This window comes from Cherax quadricarinatus, chromosome 24 (assembly GCF_038502225.1).
Source record: "Cherax quadricarinatus isolate ZL_2023a chromosome 24, ASM3850222v1, whole genome shotgun sequence".
Lineage (NCBI taxonomy): Eukaryota > Metazoa > Arthropoda > Malacostraca > Decapoda > Parastacidae > Cherax > Cherax quadricarinatus.
In genome coordinates, this window is record NC_091315.1 from 11,397,362 (window position 1) to 11,413,548 (window position 16,187).

Here is a 16,187-nt window from a genome sequence, read left to right on the forward strand (position 1 = left end):
TAGAATTCCTGATCAACTACACAATGAGGTTAAACGAGAGTAATTAATCTTTTCTCTATGGCAAGAAAATAAGGGAAACCTGCACCCCACTTGTCCTACAAGTTGGGACATTATGACTTTAGTATGCAGCTAAACAAGGACACAACCTTCTTGTGTTTTTCCTTGTTGCAATGTGCAGTAAGGAAGAGATATAAAGCTGAACTCAGCAGTTCTTTTGTGCGGAGGGCGAACTGATGGGCGTTGGGCAGCGCGACAAGCTAGGTTGAATTCAGATATCAGAGCGTGAACACGTCACAAATCTCCCACTGAGAACAAAGAAAATAATGACTTTTGAGGTAAACTCTGAAATACTGTCAATCTCCCCTTGGAAAACTAATGTTAAAAGGAAACATGAGTGTATAATCCACTGTATAATCCTGATAAAATGTAAAAGTTTGTGTCGCAGTATGCATTCGGGTATTATGAACAAAAGGACAAGATATCACCCTGTAGCATAACATATGACCAAAGTGACTCCTTAGGAATGAGTGAGGACATAACTACGCATCAGTAGCAGCCCACTCAAGACAACAATACTGGGGTCACACCTCCCCTACAACAAACTAGGGGAAAATGGGTCAGTTACAATACCCAGGTAAGTCCAGATATACCCACATTTTCTTTTAGCTGCAGCCAATAAGATAAGATAAGATTTCGTTCGGATTTTTAACCCCGGAGGGTTAGCCACCCAGGATAACCCAAGAAAGTCAGTGCGTCATCGAGGACTGTCTAACTTATTTCCATTGGGGTCCTTAATCTTGTCCCCCAGGATGCGACCCACACCAGTCGACTAACACCCAGGTACCTATTTGCTGCTAGGTGAACAGGACAACAGGTGTAAGGAAACTTGTCGAAATGTTTCCACCCGCAGGGAATCGAACCCGGGCCCTCCGTGTGTGAAGCGGGAGCTTTAGCCACCGGGCCACCGAGCAGAGGTAAGATTTGACTGGAGTTACCAATAGATCCGTGATGCGTGGGTGATTCACCCAAACTAAGTGAATTCCACTATGCATTTCATGTGATAGTGAACTGCTGGATATACGCTCCATTGGGGCAAATTATATGAATTGCTCAATTGTTAATCAACAGCCACTGTGGACACTGAGACGGCACCCTGAAGGGATTTCCAGGGAGAAGCTGCTGGAAATCGTGCTGTTAAGAGATAACGTTACGCTTGTCTTATATTTGTTTCATGCAGGAAAGTGTACTTATCTAACCAGTTCTCCATATTTTAGATAAGTTTACAATAATTTAATAATAAACACAATGAAATATATTTTTTTTTCATTGGGTTCAGAATGGTTTTTGCGAATTTATTACATACACAAATTTTTGCTTCCCTGATTCGGCAAGAAGAGTGTTGCTATTTAAGTAAAAATCGCAAGTTTTATCTATTCGGCACGACATATACATGTGCATATATGTATGTCTTCCACCACCACCTCCATTATGTGCATGTGTATATATGTGAATGCCATTATGTGCATGTGTATATATGTGAATCTGTAACCAGTAACGACGTTAGTCATTTTGACGGCGATACCTGAACTTGTGAAGTCGAAGCTCTGTTTAGTGAACTAGTGGAAATTAGTTTCAGGAAAGTCTATATAAAATTGAGCAGTTGCACTACAAACCTTCACCTAGTAATAGTTTACCAGGATCTAACACGTGAAGCAGATTGAATAAGATATTCAGAAGTTATAAATGAAAACCTTAAATAATACGAGGAAACTGTAGCATTGATGGATGGCTTGGCATCGCGCCTTGCAGTATTTAAGAATTCATATTGTTCAGGATATTTAAAAAATTATAAAAATTGGAGTTTTTAATATTCTTTAATTTTATATTTGCAGTTGCGTTAATTTAAAAATTTATAATTTTGTAAAGAAATTTTATTTTGTTCTTTTTAAGATAGTGAAATTTGATAAAAATTGCAAGGTTTCTAAGTTTTAAGTCATTGCGCTGACACAAACCACAGTGAATGGATATTGTCCTGTCCATAAAATACATCCCATTAAATACTGAAGCCATTCAGAAGAGGTAAATACACACTCTGATTGTAATTAAACAAGAATCAAATTTTCATACAATTTTACTCATAAAATGGTCAAATCAGCACCTACACATGAATTTTACTCTCCATCACCAAATTAGGATGCATATTTTTTTTAATGTTTGAAGCTATGACACTCTGGGTTTAGGAAATTATTCAAGCCATTCCAGGATGCTGGTAATGGTTCAGTAACTTTGACCACAGGGCACCTGCGCATGCCAATTGTTCCTAGGAACTGGTCCTCATTGACATACACAAGAGTTCAAAACTTGAATCTAGTAGGATTAGGCTTCTCAAGTTACGAGCGAAAGAAATTTGAAAAGTTGGAGGAAGAAAAAAAATTAAGTAACTCTTAAAGGTATCCCTTTGAGAAAACCTCAAAAATTTCCATGAATCACGCCCTGGTGTTACATGTGTGGATCTGTTTTCTATTTCCCTTTCAAGTTCTGATAGGATTTGTGCTTTTGTCAGATATATGATGTGTAGGTCAGACAGGTAAAGTACAGCTTTCTGGCTCCTCAGTGCTTCTGCCATTTAGTAGGTTGCTGAACATTAACTCATATTGGTCTTTCAAACTTTCATTCACTTTACACACACAAAAATGATATATACCAGAACTAGAGGGGTACTGGAACAGAAGATATTTAAAGAAATCAGCCCAATACAGCAACAGCCTGGTTGATCAGGCTCTGATCCACCAGGAGGCCTGGTCACAGACCGGGCCGCGGGGGCGTTGAGCCCCGGAACTCTCTCCAGGTAAACTCCAGGTAAACTCCAGGTAAACTCCAATAACGCTAATACAGAGGCCCAGGGGGGAATATGATCATGAGATACAAGATACTGTGAGGACTTGGTAAACTTTTGAGAATTTCGAGACGCAAGGGAGGGGGGAATAAATGGCTTTTGAAGATGATAAGCCACATGGATGTTAGGAAGCACATTTTTGCAGTTAATTATAATTAGTCTACATTGAAAAACAATTTCTGATGGGGGGGGGGAGGTAAAATAATTTTCTTCTATCCAAATTCCTTATGATTTGAACTGAGTGAAACCACTTGGCAAGGAACTTGAGATACTTGACATTGTTGTACGAATATTTGACTTATAAAGTGAAGTGCTACAGTCGATCAATAAGTATCAAAGTTACTTCATAATACAGTATACTCTTTCTAACATTAATAATGGTACTCTTAATACGGAAATGTTTAGAAGGCCGAAATAATAATACAGTATAATCATGTAAGCTATATGGCATGTGAAGTGAAACAAATTACATCAGTTACTGTAATTACTAATGTAAGTGCTGAAGATAAAGAAGTGCTAAATTATTCAGATTTTCTCCAGCAGCTGAGTTAGTGGATGAAGGAAGATGGAGTGGCAGTACATGGGTGCACCGTGCTGGTCGTGTCACCTAAGTGGAGAGGTGCGTCCACGTTACCGTCCTACTTTCCTCTACCCAGGAAGTACTGCTGACTCTGCCATTAACACCCATGGTATGTACCACACCACCTAGTATGTCCCTTTTCTCCATTATCTCCAGACATCTCACCATTAGAACTCTCGTCTACCCAAGTTTATTAAAAGAAATGTCTTTCACTATGCTTACCCTAGTACACCTTGTCTTCTCTGCACCCTCTTCTCCATACTACACCTCGGTAAGTTTTTCATCATGGCTAGGTATTTCTGTTACCTGGAGTTTACCTGGAGAGAGTTCCGGCGGTCAACGCCCCCACAGCCCGGTCTGTGACCAGGCCTCATGGTGGATCAGAGCCTGATCAACCAGGCTGTTACTGCTGACTGCACGCAATCCAACGTACGAGGCACAGCCTGGCTGGTTAGGTACCGACTTTAGGTGCTTGTCCAGTGCCTGCTTAAAGACAGCCAGGGGTCTATTGGTAATCCCCCTTATGTATGCTGGGAGGCAGTTGAACAGTCTTGGGCCCCTGGCACTTATTGTGTTGTCTCTTAACGTGCTAGTGACACTTCTGCTTTTCATTGGGGGGATGTTGCATCGTCTGTCGAGTTTTTTGATTTCGTAGTGAGTGATTTTCGTGTGCAAGTTCGGTACTAGTCCCTCTAGGATTTTCCAGGTGTATATAATCATGTATCTCTCCGGCCTGCGTTCCAGGGAGTACAGGTTCAGGAACTTCAAGCGCTCCCAGTAATTAAGGTGTTTTATCTCCGTTATGCGCACCGTGAAGGTTCTCTGTACATTTTCTAGGTCAGCAATTTCACCTGCCTTGAAAGGTGCTGTTAGTGTGCAGCAATATTCCAGCCTAGATAGAACAAGCGACCTGAAGAGTGTTATCATGGGCTTGGCATCCCTAGTTTTGAAGGTTCTCATTGTCCATTCTGTCATTTTTTTCTAGCAGATACGATTGATACAATGTTATGGGCCTTGAAGGTGAGATCCTCTGACATGATCACTCCCAGGTCTTTGACATTAGTTTTTCTCTCTATTTTGTGGCTAGAATTTGTTTTATACTCTGATGAAGTTTTAATTTCCTCATGTTTACCATATCGGAGTAATTGAAATTTCTCATCGTTGAACTTCATATTGTTTTCTGCAGCGCACTGAAAGATTTGGTTGATGTCCGCCTGGAGCCTTGCAGTGTCTGCAATGGAAAACACTGTCATGCAGATTCGGGTGTCATCTGCAAAGGAAGACACGGTGCTGTGACTGACATCCTTGTCTATGTCAGATATGAGGATGAGAAACAAGATGGGAGCGAGTACTGTGCCTTGCGGAACAGAGCTTTTCACCGTAGCCGCCTCAGACTTTACTCTGTTGACTACTACTCTTTGTGTTCTGTTTGTGAGGAAATTATAGATCCATCTACCAACTTTTCCTGTTATTCCTTTAGCACGCATTTTGTGCGCTATTACGCCATGGTCACACTTGTCGAAGGCTTTTGCAAAGTCTGTGTATATTACATCTGCATTCTTTTTGTCTTCTAGTGCATCTATGGTAAGTCACTTGTCACTTCTCCCACATTACGTATTTTGTTACCGCCGCCTATTTGGGGAATCAGTCATCAGCATGAGAGGGTCTGATGGTCTGAGGTGTTCCTAGAAGCAAGATAACCTTCCTTTGTCCACTCTCCCTCTGTCAGGTCACCAAAACACCTTGTTAGCCACCCTGTACCAGGATGGTGAACTCATTTCTAGCAAGCAGTGACCAAAGTACATCTGTCTGGCTAAGATAACGTGCAAGAGAGTGGTTTTGTATGGCGCAAGCCGAATCCGAGAGTTGCATTTGCTGCAACTGTCTGATGTGTTAGCTTTTTCCACAAGGAGAATGCCACACTGCGCCTATTGAAATTTTTGATTTCCAGATCATGGACTTCTTAAGAGGATTGAGTTATAATACCTAGAACTTTTATTGAAGTTAAGCTGTAACTCCTTTGCCTATTGAGAGTGTTGAGGTATAACTAATAGGCCTCTTACGCGTTGAGGTACAGAATGCTGGGGTTGTGATACGAGGATCTGTCTCAGTTGCACAGCTACTGTCAGAACTGTTGAATATCGTTGTAAGTCACATAATTTCCTTCCTCCCTCCTCCAGTGCTGCCAGGTTTTAGTGTTGGTGTGAGCCAGTTATTTCCACTAATGCTAATAGTCTTTGTAGACGTATAATTTTCAAGCCTTATAGGCTTGAACTGAGACATTAGTATACACAATAATGCTCGCCGGGCTTTAGTTTTTCTATTTGCGAAGAATATGCTTTTAGTTTAGATGAATAGTGTGTATGTTCGGACATTAGATAGAGATTTTTTAGATTTTGCCAGCGAAGTGGCTAGTTTATTATGCACCCGATATCCATCCTGTGGACGGTAGCACAAGAGCACATAGATACACAAAAGGGCTAGGAACTGGGCCCCAAAGGGTTAACAGGAATACATATGGATTTATATCTATGTATCTATAGTTCACTTATCTGTTACAAGCAAATTTAGGAAATTTGCTTAGTATATCTGATATCTTATTTTCATTAATAAGATATCTTGACATGTCACATAGGTTATTATACTGTCTGTCTCTGTATTCCTCAATAAGTGGACAATTAACCCTTAAACTGTCCAAACGTAGATCTACCATATGGGGCTCCTTGGCGTGGTGAAGAGGCTCTTGGTCTGAGGAATTAGACTTGTCGGTCTCCTTCCTCTGACCGAACCTAATTACCCCCCAATCCCCCCTTCCCTATCCCATTCTCCCCATCTTCCCCTTTTTCCTCCTCCTCCTCCCCACCCCTCCCTTTTGCCCTTTCTTTTTTGGCCTTTGGAATTTTCCCCACAGGTGCTCTAGTTCCTAGGTAGGGGAAAGGGTACCGGGGTCCATCCCATTCTGTTGAGGTTCTTGGCGGTGGCGTAGTTTGCTGTGGAATCTGGATTGCCTGGGGATGTCCTGATCCCTCTCTGGTATCCCGGAGGGTGGCTTTGGGTGTCTTTTGGGTGACGGGTGTATCTCTGAAAGCCACCTTTTGGATTCCTGGGGTGGTGGCCAATGGAGGTATGCTTTGTGGCGGATATCCGGCCACCCTCTCTTTTGTCCACCGAGGTAGCTCGGCAGATGTGAGGTTGCTATCCCGGATTGCTGGTTTACTGTCATAAAGGGTAGGGTATGGCACGGGTTCCATGCTGCATCTGTGCTACTTGCGGTGCTGAGGTCCTCTTGGGTGCAGAGGGAGATTTCTGGCCCTTTCATTCCTCCTAGGAACTATCCCTCCCCGGTTCTCCCTTTTTTTATTCTTTTTTTTATTTTTATTTTTTTTTCTTAAAAACAAAAAGAAAGAAGTAACCTAACCATGGAGTCCCCAATCCATGACCCCGCTACCCCCGGGCCCCTTATTGTTACTGCACCCCGTTCTGACCTCGCCTCGTCTTTTGGGCACTTTTTGGACACTCCTAGGACCCCTGTACCTCTTGCTGGTGCTGTTTCGTCACCCGCTTCCGGTGCCAGGGTTTCGACTGACTCGTTCGATTTGTCTGACCTCCGCTCTCCTTTGACTATGCTTATGGCCTCTCCCTTTACGGTGCAGCAATTTTCAAATCGCCAGCCTGTTCCACATCGGACCAACTCTGGTCCCACTTCTAAACGCCAACGACAATCTCCTGATGACGTTACTTCATTACCTTCCCATTCTACTTGGAAAAGACCGACACATCATGCACTCCCTCTCCACACTCAGTTTCGGACCACACAATGGACTAAATTCTTTACTTTAAGACTGACTTCTTCTACTACCTATCTTTCTGATCATAGTATTGGCAAAGCGCTCCTACGCCATATTGGTAGAGATATTTCCTTTTATGCTCTTAAGAGTGGTATGCATATCATCACTGTCCAGAATGCTACCCAAGCTTATGATCTTTCTCTTCTTTCGCATATCGTTACTATTCCTATCACTATTGAAGAACATCATTCCTTCAATTCTTGTAGTGGTACTGTTATTCTGCCCCATATCATAGTCCAACAGAATTTCCAGACATGTGGCGATGACATCCTCGAGCAGCTGGAACTCCAAGATCTCCCAATTCTCAAGGTAGACACTTGTGCAATCCTGACCGCGGGCGGAGACAATACCCTTGCAATGTGGCTTGTTTAACTTTTGACAGCCGTGAACTCCCATCCTCTGTTTATGTAGCAGGACATCGATTACAAGTTCAAAAGGGGATCCCTACACCGCAACAGTGTAGAAATTGCTGGAGTTTTGGCCACCCAGCAAAATATTGCAGATCTATAGCTGAATGCCCAGTCTGTGGTGCCGATGACTATTCTAATACATCTTGCAGTCGACCTCCCTCTTGCCTTAATTGTCATGAGGCTCACCCTTTGTACTCTCGCCATTGCCAGGTTTACTTAAATGAGCGGGAAATTCGTTGCCTCAAAGAGGCGGAAGGTCCCCCTTATGCTATGGCGGTTTCTCATCTCCGCCTCCAAGGGAGACTACCCCGTGTTTCTTATTCTCATGTTTCAAAACATCTCCCCACTTCTAGGGTCCCATCTTCTGCAGCCTCCTCTGCAGTTGCCAGTCCCATAGTCACTCCTATATCTAATTCTTTTGCTGTCCTGGGCTCAGACATCCCTACTTCAACACCTCAGTCTGTTTTCACTTCTTCGTGTTCTCCCTCACAAACCCCGGTATCAACAAGACCTCGTACAACACCTTCTCCCAATCGTCCCTCTACTTCTCAGAAGTCCAAAAAATCTCCTTTAACCCCTCCTTCCCTTCATCCACCTCCTCACTTTACCTTCCCGGTCTCTGTACCTGGGTCTTCCCCGTTCACTGGCTCAGTTACAAGTTTGGAGGTTCATCCTCCTCATACTGTGCCTTCCTCCCCTGTCCCCTCCCAAGTTTCTTCCTCTTCTGCCACCTCCCAGGTTTCTGCCTCTTCTGTCCCCTCCCACACTTCTCCAGTTCCTTCCACCCTTTCGCCCCCACCCCCTTAATACAGTCCATTACAGTTCCGATCTTTACTCAAACTCCTCCTCCTTCCATCTCCAATATTGTCTCCCATACGATGTCTCTGAGCTCCAAAACACTTGAAGCAATCTCTGAATATATTGCAGAGACCAAACCATCAATAGACACTGATCCACCCTCTGTTCCTTCTCTTTCGTCTTCTCCATCTGCGCAACTCCTTTCTTTACAGCACACCGTTCCTTCGCTGCTTGAACGTTTTCCGCTGCCACCACATGTGGACTTTTCTAACCCCTCTAGTCCGTAAGTACCCTTACCTGCTGATTTCTAGTATCTTTATCGTTGCCAATCATGGCCTATTTACAGTGGAATATACGCGGCCTCAGGGGTAATTGGGGTGAGCTTCAGACGTTGCTCTCCCAATTTTCCCCTGTTGGTGTTTGCATACAAGAGCCAAAATTTCACTCTGCTGTTATCTATCCCATCTCAGGCTATAATTTATTATATTCTTCGGATCCTTTTCCTGATGGGACCTTTAACGAAAGTGCCCTTCTTCTATGCACTGATATTCCGTACCATGAGCTATTTGTTCGCACTTCACTGCATTACACAGCAGCCCGTATCCACCTGCATAGGTGGTATACACTCTGTTCTTTGTACTTCTCTCCTTCTTGAGCATTATCTATTCTGGATATTGCCTTTCTTGTTTCGTCATTACCGCCACCACTTCTGTTACTTGGCGATTTCAATGCCCATCATTTTTTCTGGGGAGGGTCTCACTGTGATTCCCGTGGCATTCAACTAGAGGCTTTTCTTGCTTCCCACCCCCTCCATGTTTTAAATACAGGTACTCACACCCATTTTGATCCTCATACTCATACTCTCTCTTGCATCAATCTCTCAGTCTGCTCTTCCTCCGCTGCACTAGACTTCACCTGGTCTGTTCTCTCGGATTTACATGACAGTGATCATTTTCCAATCATTCTTACTTCCCCTTCATATTCAACACCTTTTCGTAACCCACGCTGGCAATTTGATCGGGCAAATTGGGACCTTTACTCACAACTAATGGTTTTTAGTGAGGTTCCTTCTTCGTCCTCCATTGATGAGCTTTTACACCTCTTCTTGTCCTCAGTTTTAACTGCAGCTTCTCATTCTATACCCCAAACCTTGTGCAGGCATTCTCAAAAATGCGTGCCTTGGTGGTCTCCTGCTTGTGCTCGTGCAGTACGTTTGAAACGTGCTGCATGGGGCAGGTACCATTATAATAAAACCACTGAGAGACTTCTTGATTTTAAGCAGAAGCGTGTGATCACGCACCGTGTCATACGTGATGCTAAACGCACTTGCTGGTGAGATTATGTCTCCACCATCACCTCTGTTTCCTCTATGAGTGCAGTCTGGAAAAAAGTACGGAAACTGAGTGGTAAATATTCTCCTGACCCGGCTCCTGTTCTGTGGGTTGCCGGTGTTGATATAGCAAACCCTCTAGATATTGCCATTGAAATTGTCAATCATCTGGTCTGTATTTCTCTGGGGCTCCATCTCTGCCCCTCGTTTCTTTCCTCAAAGTCTGCCAGAGAGTTAGCACCCTTGGACTTTTCTTCTCTCGGAGAAGAACAGTATAATTTGCCTTTTACACTTAAGGAACTGGAGGCAACACTCTCAGCTTGCCGATCATCGACAGCTGGGCCCGACGACATTCACATTCATGTGTTACAACATTTACATCAGTCAGCTCTTGCAGTCCTCTTACGCCTTTTCAATCTTATTTGGTCACAAGGAGTTTTTCTACAGCTGTGGAAATCTGCCATTGTTCTCTCTTTCCGCAAACCGAGTACTACAGGACTTGATGCCTCCCACTATCGCCCCATCGCTCTTACTAGTGCAGTTTGTAAAGTGATGGAACGTCTTGTAAATCAACATTTAATGTGGTATTTAGAGACACACAACAGTCTCTATGCTAGTCAATATGGCTTTCATAAGGGCCGTTCTACCATAGACCCCTTGCTATGCTTGGATACGTATGTTCATAATGCCTTTGCGAATAATCACTCAGTTATTGCCATATTTTTTTACCTTGAGAAGGCATATGACACAACTTGGAGGTATAATATTTTGGCCCAAGCCCACTCCTTAGGGCTCCGAGGCAATCTACCATCCTTCCTTAAGAACTTTTTAACTGAAAGACATTTTCGTGTTCGAGTGAATAATGCGCTTTCCCCGGACTTCGTCCAACCTGAAGGTGTCCTTCAGGGATGTGTTCTGAGCACAACACTTTTTCTCCTTGCTATAAATGATTTGGCCTTTTGTTCTTCCATCCAGTATTTGGTCATCACTCTATGTAGATGACTTCGCTATTGCTTGTGCAGGTGCTGACTGTCACCTCATTACAATTTCTCTCCAGCATGTGGTCAACAATGATTCCAGTTGGGCTACCACGCATGGGTTTAAATTTTCTAGTACCAAAACTCACCAAATTACTTTCACTAGATGCTCTGTCATCTTCGATCATCCTTTGTACCTCTATGGCTCCCGTATCCCTGAACGTGATACAATCAGGTTTCTAGGCCTTCTCTTTGACCGTAGGTTATCCTGGAAACCCCACATTACCTCTCTAAAGGCAACTTGTCACAGCCGGCTGAACCTTCTTAAAACCCTTGCTCATCTTTCATGGGGAGCTGATCATTAAACTCTCCTTCCCCTACATTCAGCCCTCATTTTATCAAAACTCGATTATGGTGACCAGATCTATTCAGCGGCCTCTCCTGCTACTCTCTCTAGCCTTAACCCCATTCATCACCAAGGATTACATTTATGCCTTGGTGCTTTTCGCTCTTCCCCTGTTGAGAGCCTCTATGCAGAAGTGAATGTTCCATCCCTGTCTGATCGCCGTGATGCCCATTGCCTTCGCTACTATGTGCACTCTCACGATCTTCGCAATCCTTCCATTTATAGAATGGTCACTGATATTAGTAGACATTCTTTATTTGTTTGCCGCCCCTGTTTGTTCCATCCCTTCTCTCTTCACCTACATTCACTCCTGTCTTCCCTTCAATTACCACCTTTATATGTTCATGTAGCATCTCACTTTTCCCTACCCCCCTGGGAAGTTCCAGCTGTTTGGGTCTGTTCTTTCTCACTCCCTTGCTCGAACACCCAACTGCCTATGGTGGCTTCCCGCTATCTTTTTCTTGACCACTTCCACTTTCATTCTCATGCCATCGCCGTGTACACAGATGGCTCTAAATCTTCTGATGGCATCAGATTCACAGCAGTGTTTCCGGACAGCGTCGTGTGAGGGCATTTACTATCTTCAGCTAGCATTTTTACTGCTGAATTGTATGCCATTCTTGCAGCACTTATTCGTATCTCATCTATGCCTGTGTCATCATTTGTGGTTGTCTCAGACTCCCTTAGTGCTCCACAGGCTATATGGAAATTTGATACACCTAACCCTCTAGTTCTCCGTATCCAACTTTGGCTACGCTGTATCTCTACCAAGCATAAAGATATTGTTTTTTGTTGGGTCCCTGGTCGTGTTGACGTACAGGGCAATGAACAGCCAGACACTGCTGCGCAGTCAGCAGTACATGACCTACCAATTTCATATAGAGGTGTTCCATTTCTGGACTATTTTGCTGTTATAGCTACCCACCTTCACACCTGTTGGCAACAATGTTGGTCTGCTCTGCTCAATAACAAACTTTGTTCTATTAAACCGAGTATAGGTTACTGGCCGTCTTCTTATCATCAGTTTCGAGGTTGGGAGACTACTCTCTCCCGCCTTTGCATTGGCAATACTCGTCTTACTCATAGATATCTCATGTAGAGGTACCCTGCTCCTCTCTATGAGAATTGTCAGGCTCCATTATCGGTCAGCCACATTCTGTTAGACTGCCCAGTTTATCAACGAGCACACGGAATTTACCTCCGTCGTCATCTTCACTCCGCTGCTCTCTCTTTACCTTCCCTTCTCGCTGATGGACCCACCTTTCATCCAGACTCTCTCATTGACTTTTTGATAACAACTGACTTACTCCACAAACTCTGATGATACCTTCAGCCCTTTCTACCTCAATCTCTTGCTACCCTCTACCCCCGCACTATCCCCTGCCCCGCTGTTTTCTGTAACCTACTAATCATCCCTCCCCCCTTCTGCCGCCCGATACCCTCGCTTCCCGCCCTACCCTGCAGCACTGTATAGCCCTTGTGGCTTAGTGTCTGGTTCATTTCTTAACATTCTAATACCGAGTACAGTGTTAGTCTCAACAATCCTATCACTGATACTAGAAATACCAAGCTCCTTCCTCATGTTAAGAACCTTTGTAGATTTTTGACACCCAAGAATAATTCCGAGAGCTTCATTTTGCATTAACTCCAAGGGTCGGAGTGAACTTTCTCAAGCTAATATCAACATGGGAGCAGCATAACCAATTAAGAACCTAACATAGGCTATGTACACCATTCTCACGATTCTCACATTAGCACCATAGTTGGGGTTGTAGCCAGCAACAGCTCTGAGAGCATTTAGCCTATCTTTGCATTTCTTATTTAGTTGTGGTATAGTGGATGTGTTAAAGGGTACATCTACACCAAGATATCTGTAAGTTTTAACGTAGCTAATGTTTTCACCCTGCAAATAGATGGGTGGGGGATGTCGTTTTCTTGTTAATATCTTTGTTTTAGAGGAAGATATTATGAGGCCTAGTCAATTACAAATTGCTTGAACTTCATTAAGAATGGTACTCATCTTCTTATGCCCTGTTGTGTGGATCATGATGTCATCAGCATAGCTTATAGCTATATGTTGAAGTGCTAAGTTTTAAATTTTTGATTCGCTGCCTGACCACGGTGGAGTGCGGTTGTGCTCAGCACCCCTCTGCTGTTTTCAGGCGAGCTACCTCAGTTCGTCACAACCTTTGAGAAGTGAGGACGTGCGCTACTCATTTACCAACATGGCGCTGCATAGCTACAGGCGCATCAACACTGTTTGCGTTGAGTTGACCCGTGGGGCTGTCACCGGAGACACGATGGACTTGTTACTGCCGGCGATTATCCGTGATACCTACAGTATTGCAAATGAAGAGATATGTGGTGTAGCACTTAATGGGACGACACGGATCTTCGTTAAAATGACGTCAGCAAATGTTTATGAAGTGGTGGTGGATAAGTATCAAGAGACCATTATTGCCGTCAATTCAGCTGTATCAGTACGTCTTCATGATGTATCACGACACTACACATGGGTTAAAATAAGGAATGTGCCTTTTGAGGCGAATGAATTTGTTATAAAAGATGAACTACGTAATTATGGTACGGTTCATATGGCCTCTGCAGGTCGGTGGGCCGCTGGACCTTATGCTGGAAGTTTGGAGGGAACATATTCAGTCAAAATGACCTTACGCCATCCCATACCGTCCTATATTATGTTGCAAGCATTTCGAACTCAAGTATATGTAACATATGCGGGGCAACGTCGTACGTGTCGGCTGTGTGGGTCGTATGACCACATAGCGGCACAGTGTGGTAAGCGTTGTGGAAATCTCCAAATATCGCAACAGCAACAACCGGAAGAGGTCGAGGAAGTTGAGGGACGAGAACAGTCTTATGCTCACCCGTCTCGACAATGGACATCTTGGAGTGAAGAGGTAGAAAAAGCGCAGGAGAATGCTTTGGAGGATGCAAAACAGCGAGAAGAATCACCGTCACTGGACATAAATAAAGTATTTGAAGAGACTCTGCCCACTATGGGGGACGAGGATGTAGCGGCGTCTTTAGTGAAGGCACTGGATGTATTGTTAGACGAGTCGATCGTCAACCGTGTGGAGGATCCAGGTACAAATTTGGGATCGGTTGAGCATCATGGTGAGGCGATGGATGAAAGCATTGAGTCTGGTGTGTCGCATGGTATGATGGTGAATATAGCAGAAGTGGAGGTGCATCATGATAGTACTAAAGAAATCCCAATGCAGGTGGAGGGTAGGACGCGAAAGCGAACTGCGACCCCATCAGACTCAGACGACGTGCTTACTCCTGCCCAAAGGCCAGGGAAAAAGTCTTGGGCGGATGTACAGAGGAAAGGGAACAGTGAATCCACGAAACAAGAGTTTATCAAGGTGATTCCCAAAAAAGGGAAGAGGGATAGAGGTGTAAAATGTATAAGTGAAAAGTCTATACCTAGAACCAAAGGAAAATCCCATTAATTGACTTTAAGATTTTGACAATAAATATTAACGGTTTGAGATCTGAGCGGAAGCGAAAGTGGTTTAATGAATTTTTGGTGCGTCTAGATGTGGATGTGGTATTTATCCAAGAACACAATTACAGAATTGGATATGAGTTAGAAATAGATGGTTACGATGTGTATATGGAATATGCGACGAGGTTAAAAGGAGGCGTCGCCATTCTGGTAAAGGAAAATAGCCCGTTTGTAGTACGCCATAGTGAAAGGGGGGAGGGGAGAGTGATTAGGGTGGATGGTTTATGGGGTAGAGTACACATAAGTTTTGTATGTGTATATGGGCCGGCCGAGGGAGATGTACGACTTAAAACTCATTTTGTACAAGATGTATTAGTATATTATCTATGTAGTTTACCAAATGTAGCGATAATAGGGGGAGACTGGAATTGTGTAATACGACGAAAAGATGTGGAGCCTCGAGGAGCGGGTTGTTGCTTGGGGTTCCTGGGAGATTTATTGACGAGTGTGGGTTTAATGGATGTGTGTGGGGGGGGAGGCATGGTGGAGCATACTTTCATTAGACGAGATTATGCAGCGAGATTGGATAGAATGTACGTGTCTAGTGCGGTTACAGTGCAGAGAGTGAGTGTGATAAATGTGGTTTTTTCGGATCAAAGAGGAGTTGTAATGGATGTAGATATTGAGGGTGTGCCTAGAAGGGGTCCGTCACTTTGGAAATTAAATGTAAAGTTATTGAAGAGAGAGGAAAGTCGTTTGTCTTTTGGGCATATGTGGGAACGCCTTGTGGTTGAAGCACCTGGAGATGTGGCTTTGGTTAATTGGTGGGAAACGATAGCCAAAAAGCGAATTAAGGAATATTATATTAGTCAGGGAGTGAGATATAATCAGTTACAGTATGGTTTCCAACGATATTTAGAGGGGCAGTTGCGCGACTGCTATGTACAAGTGAATGCTAATTATCCTGTTACAGAAATTGAACGAATTAAGGAGCAACTACGAAATTTACAAAACGAAAGGTTTGATGGGGAAAGGCTTAAGGGTGGAATTGAAGAGGTTTTGTGGGGACATCGGCCGTCGGTGTGTGTGTTGAGGAATCAACACAGACGTCGCAAAGCAATGGAGTTAATGGGGTTGAATGTCCAGGTAGGTATGCAGGGGTATAGAGTGAATCAGGTGTTGACGACGACGGAGGGTATGAGTGGGTATATTGATGCTTGGGTTAAATTGAAAACGCAAAGTGTTGGAATAAGTGAAATTGCATTGCAGTCAATCGGTAGGTTTGTGAGTTGTGAGCTGGAGGAGCATGATCGTTTGATGTTGGGAGGGCCGATAATGGAGTGTGAGACTTGGGAGGCTTTATCTGGGGCGCAATTGGGTAAGGCGCCAGGAATAGATGGGTTGCCCAGCGACTTTTATCTTCAAAATTGGAACGTTTTAAAGGGGTTTTTGGTACGTTTATTCAATATAATG

At 43.7% G+C, this 16,187-nt stretch overlaps 1 protein-coding gene across 3 annotated transcripts in view; it reads left to right on the forward strand.

Moving 5' to 3' along the window:
* Positions 1–16,187, forward strand: part of LOC128690816 (kelch-like protein 20) — a 165,852-nt gene that overhangs the window by 26,577 nt on the left and 123,088 nt on the right. For 2 of the 3 annotated variants that reach the window (XM_053779546.2, XM_053779545.2), the window contains exon 2: positions 3,437–3,585. In XM_053779546.2, the coding sequence (XP_053635521.2) occupies positions 3,462–3,585 (124 nt within the window). In that variant the 5' untranslated portion in view covers positions 3,437–3,461. The remainder of the gene's footprint in view (positions 1–3,436; positions 3,586–16,187) is intronic. The other variant, XM_070088184.1, reaches the window with a different exon arrangement.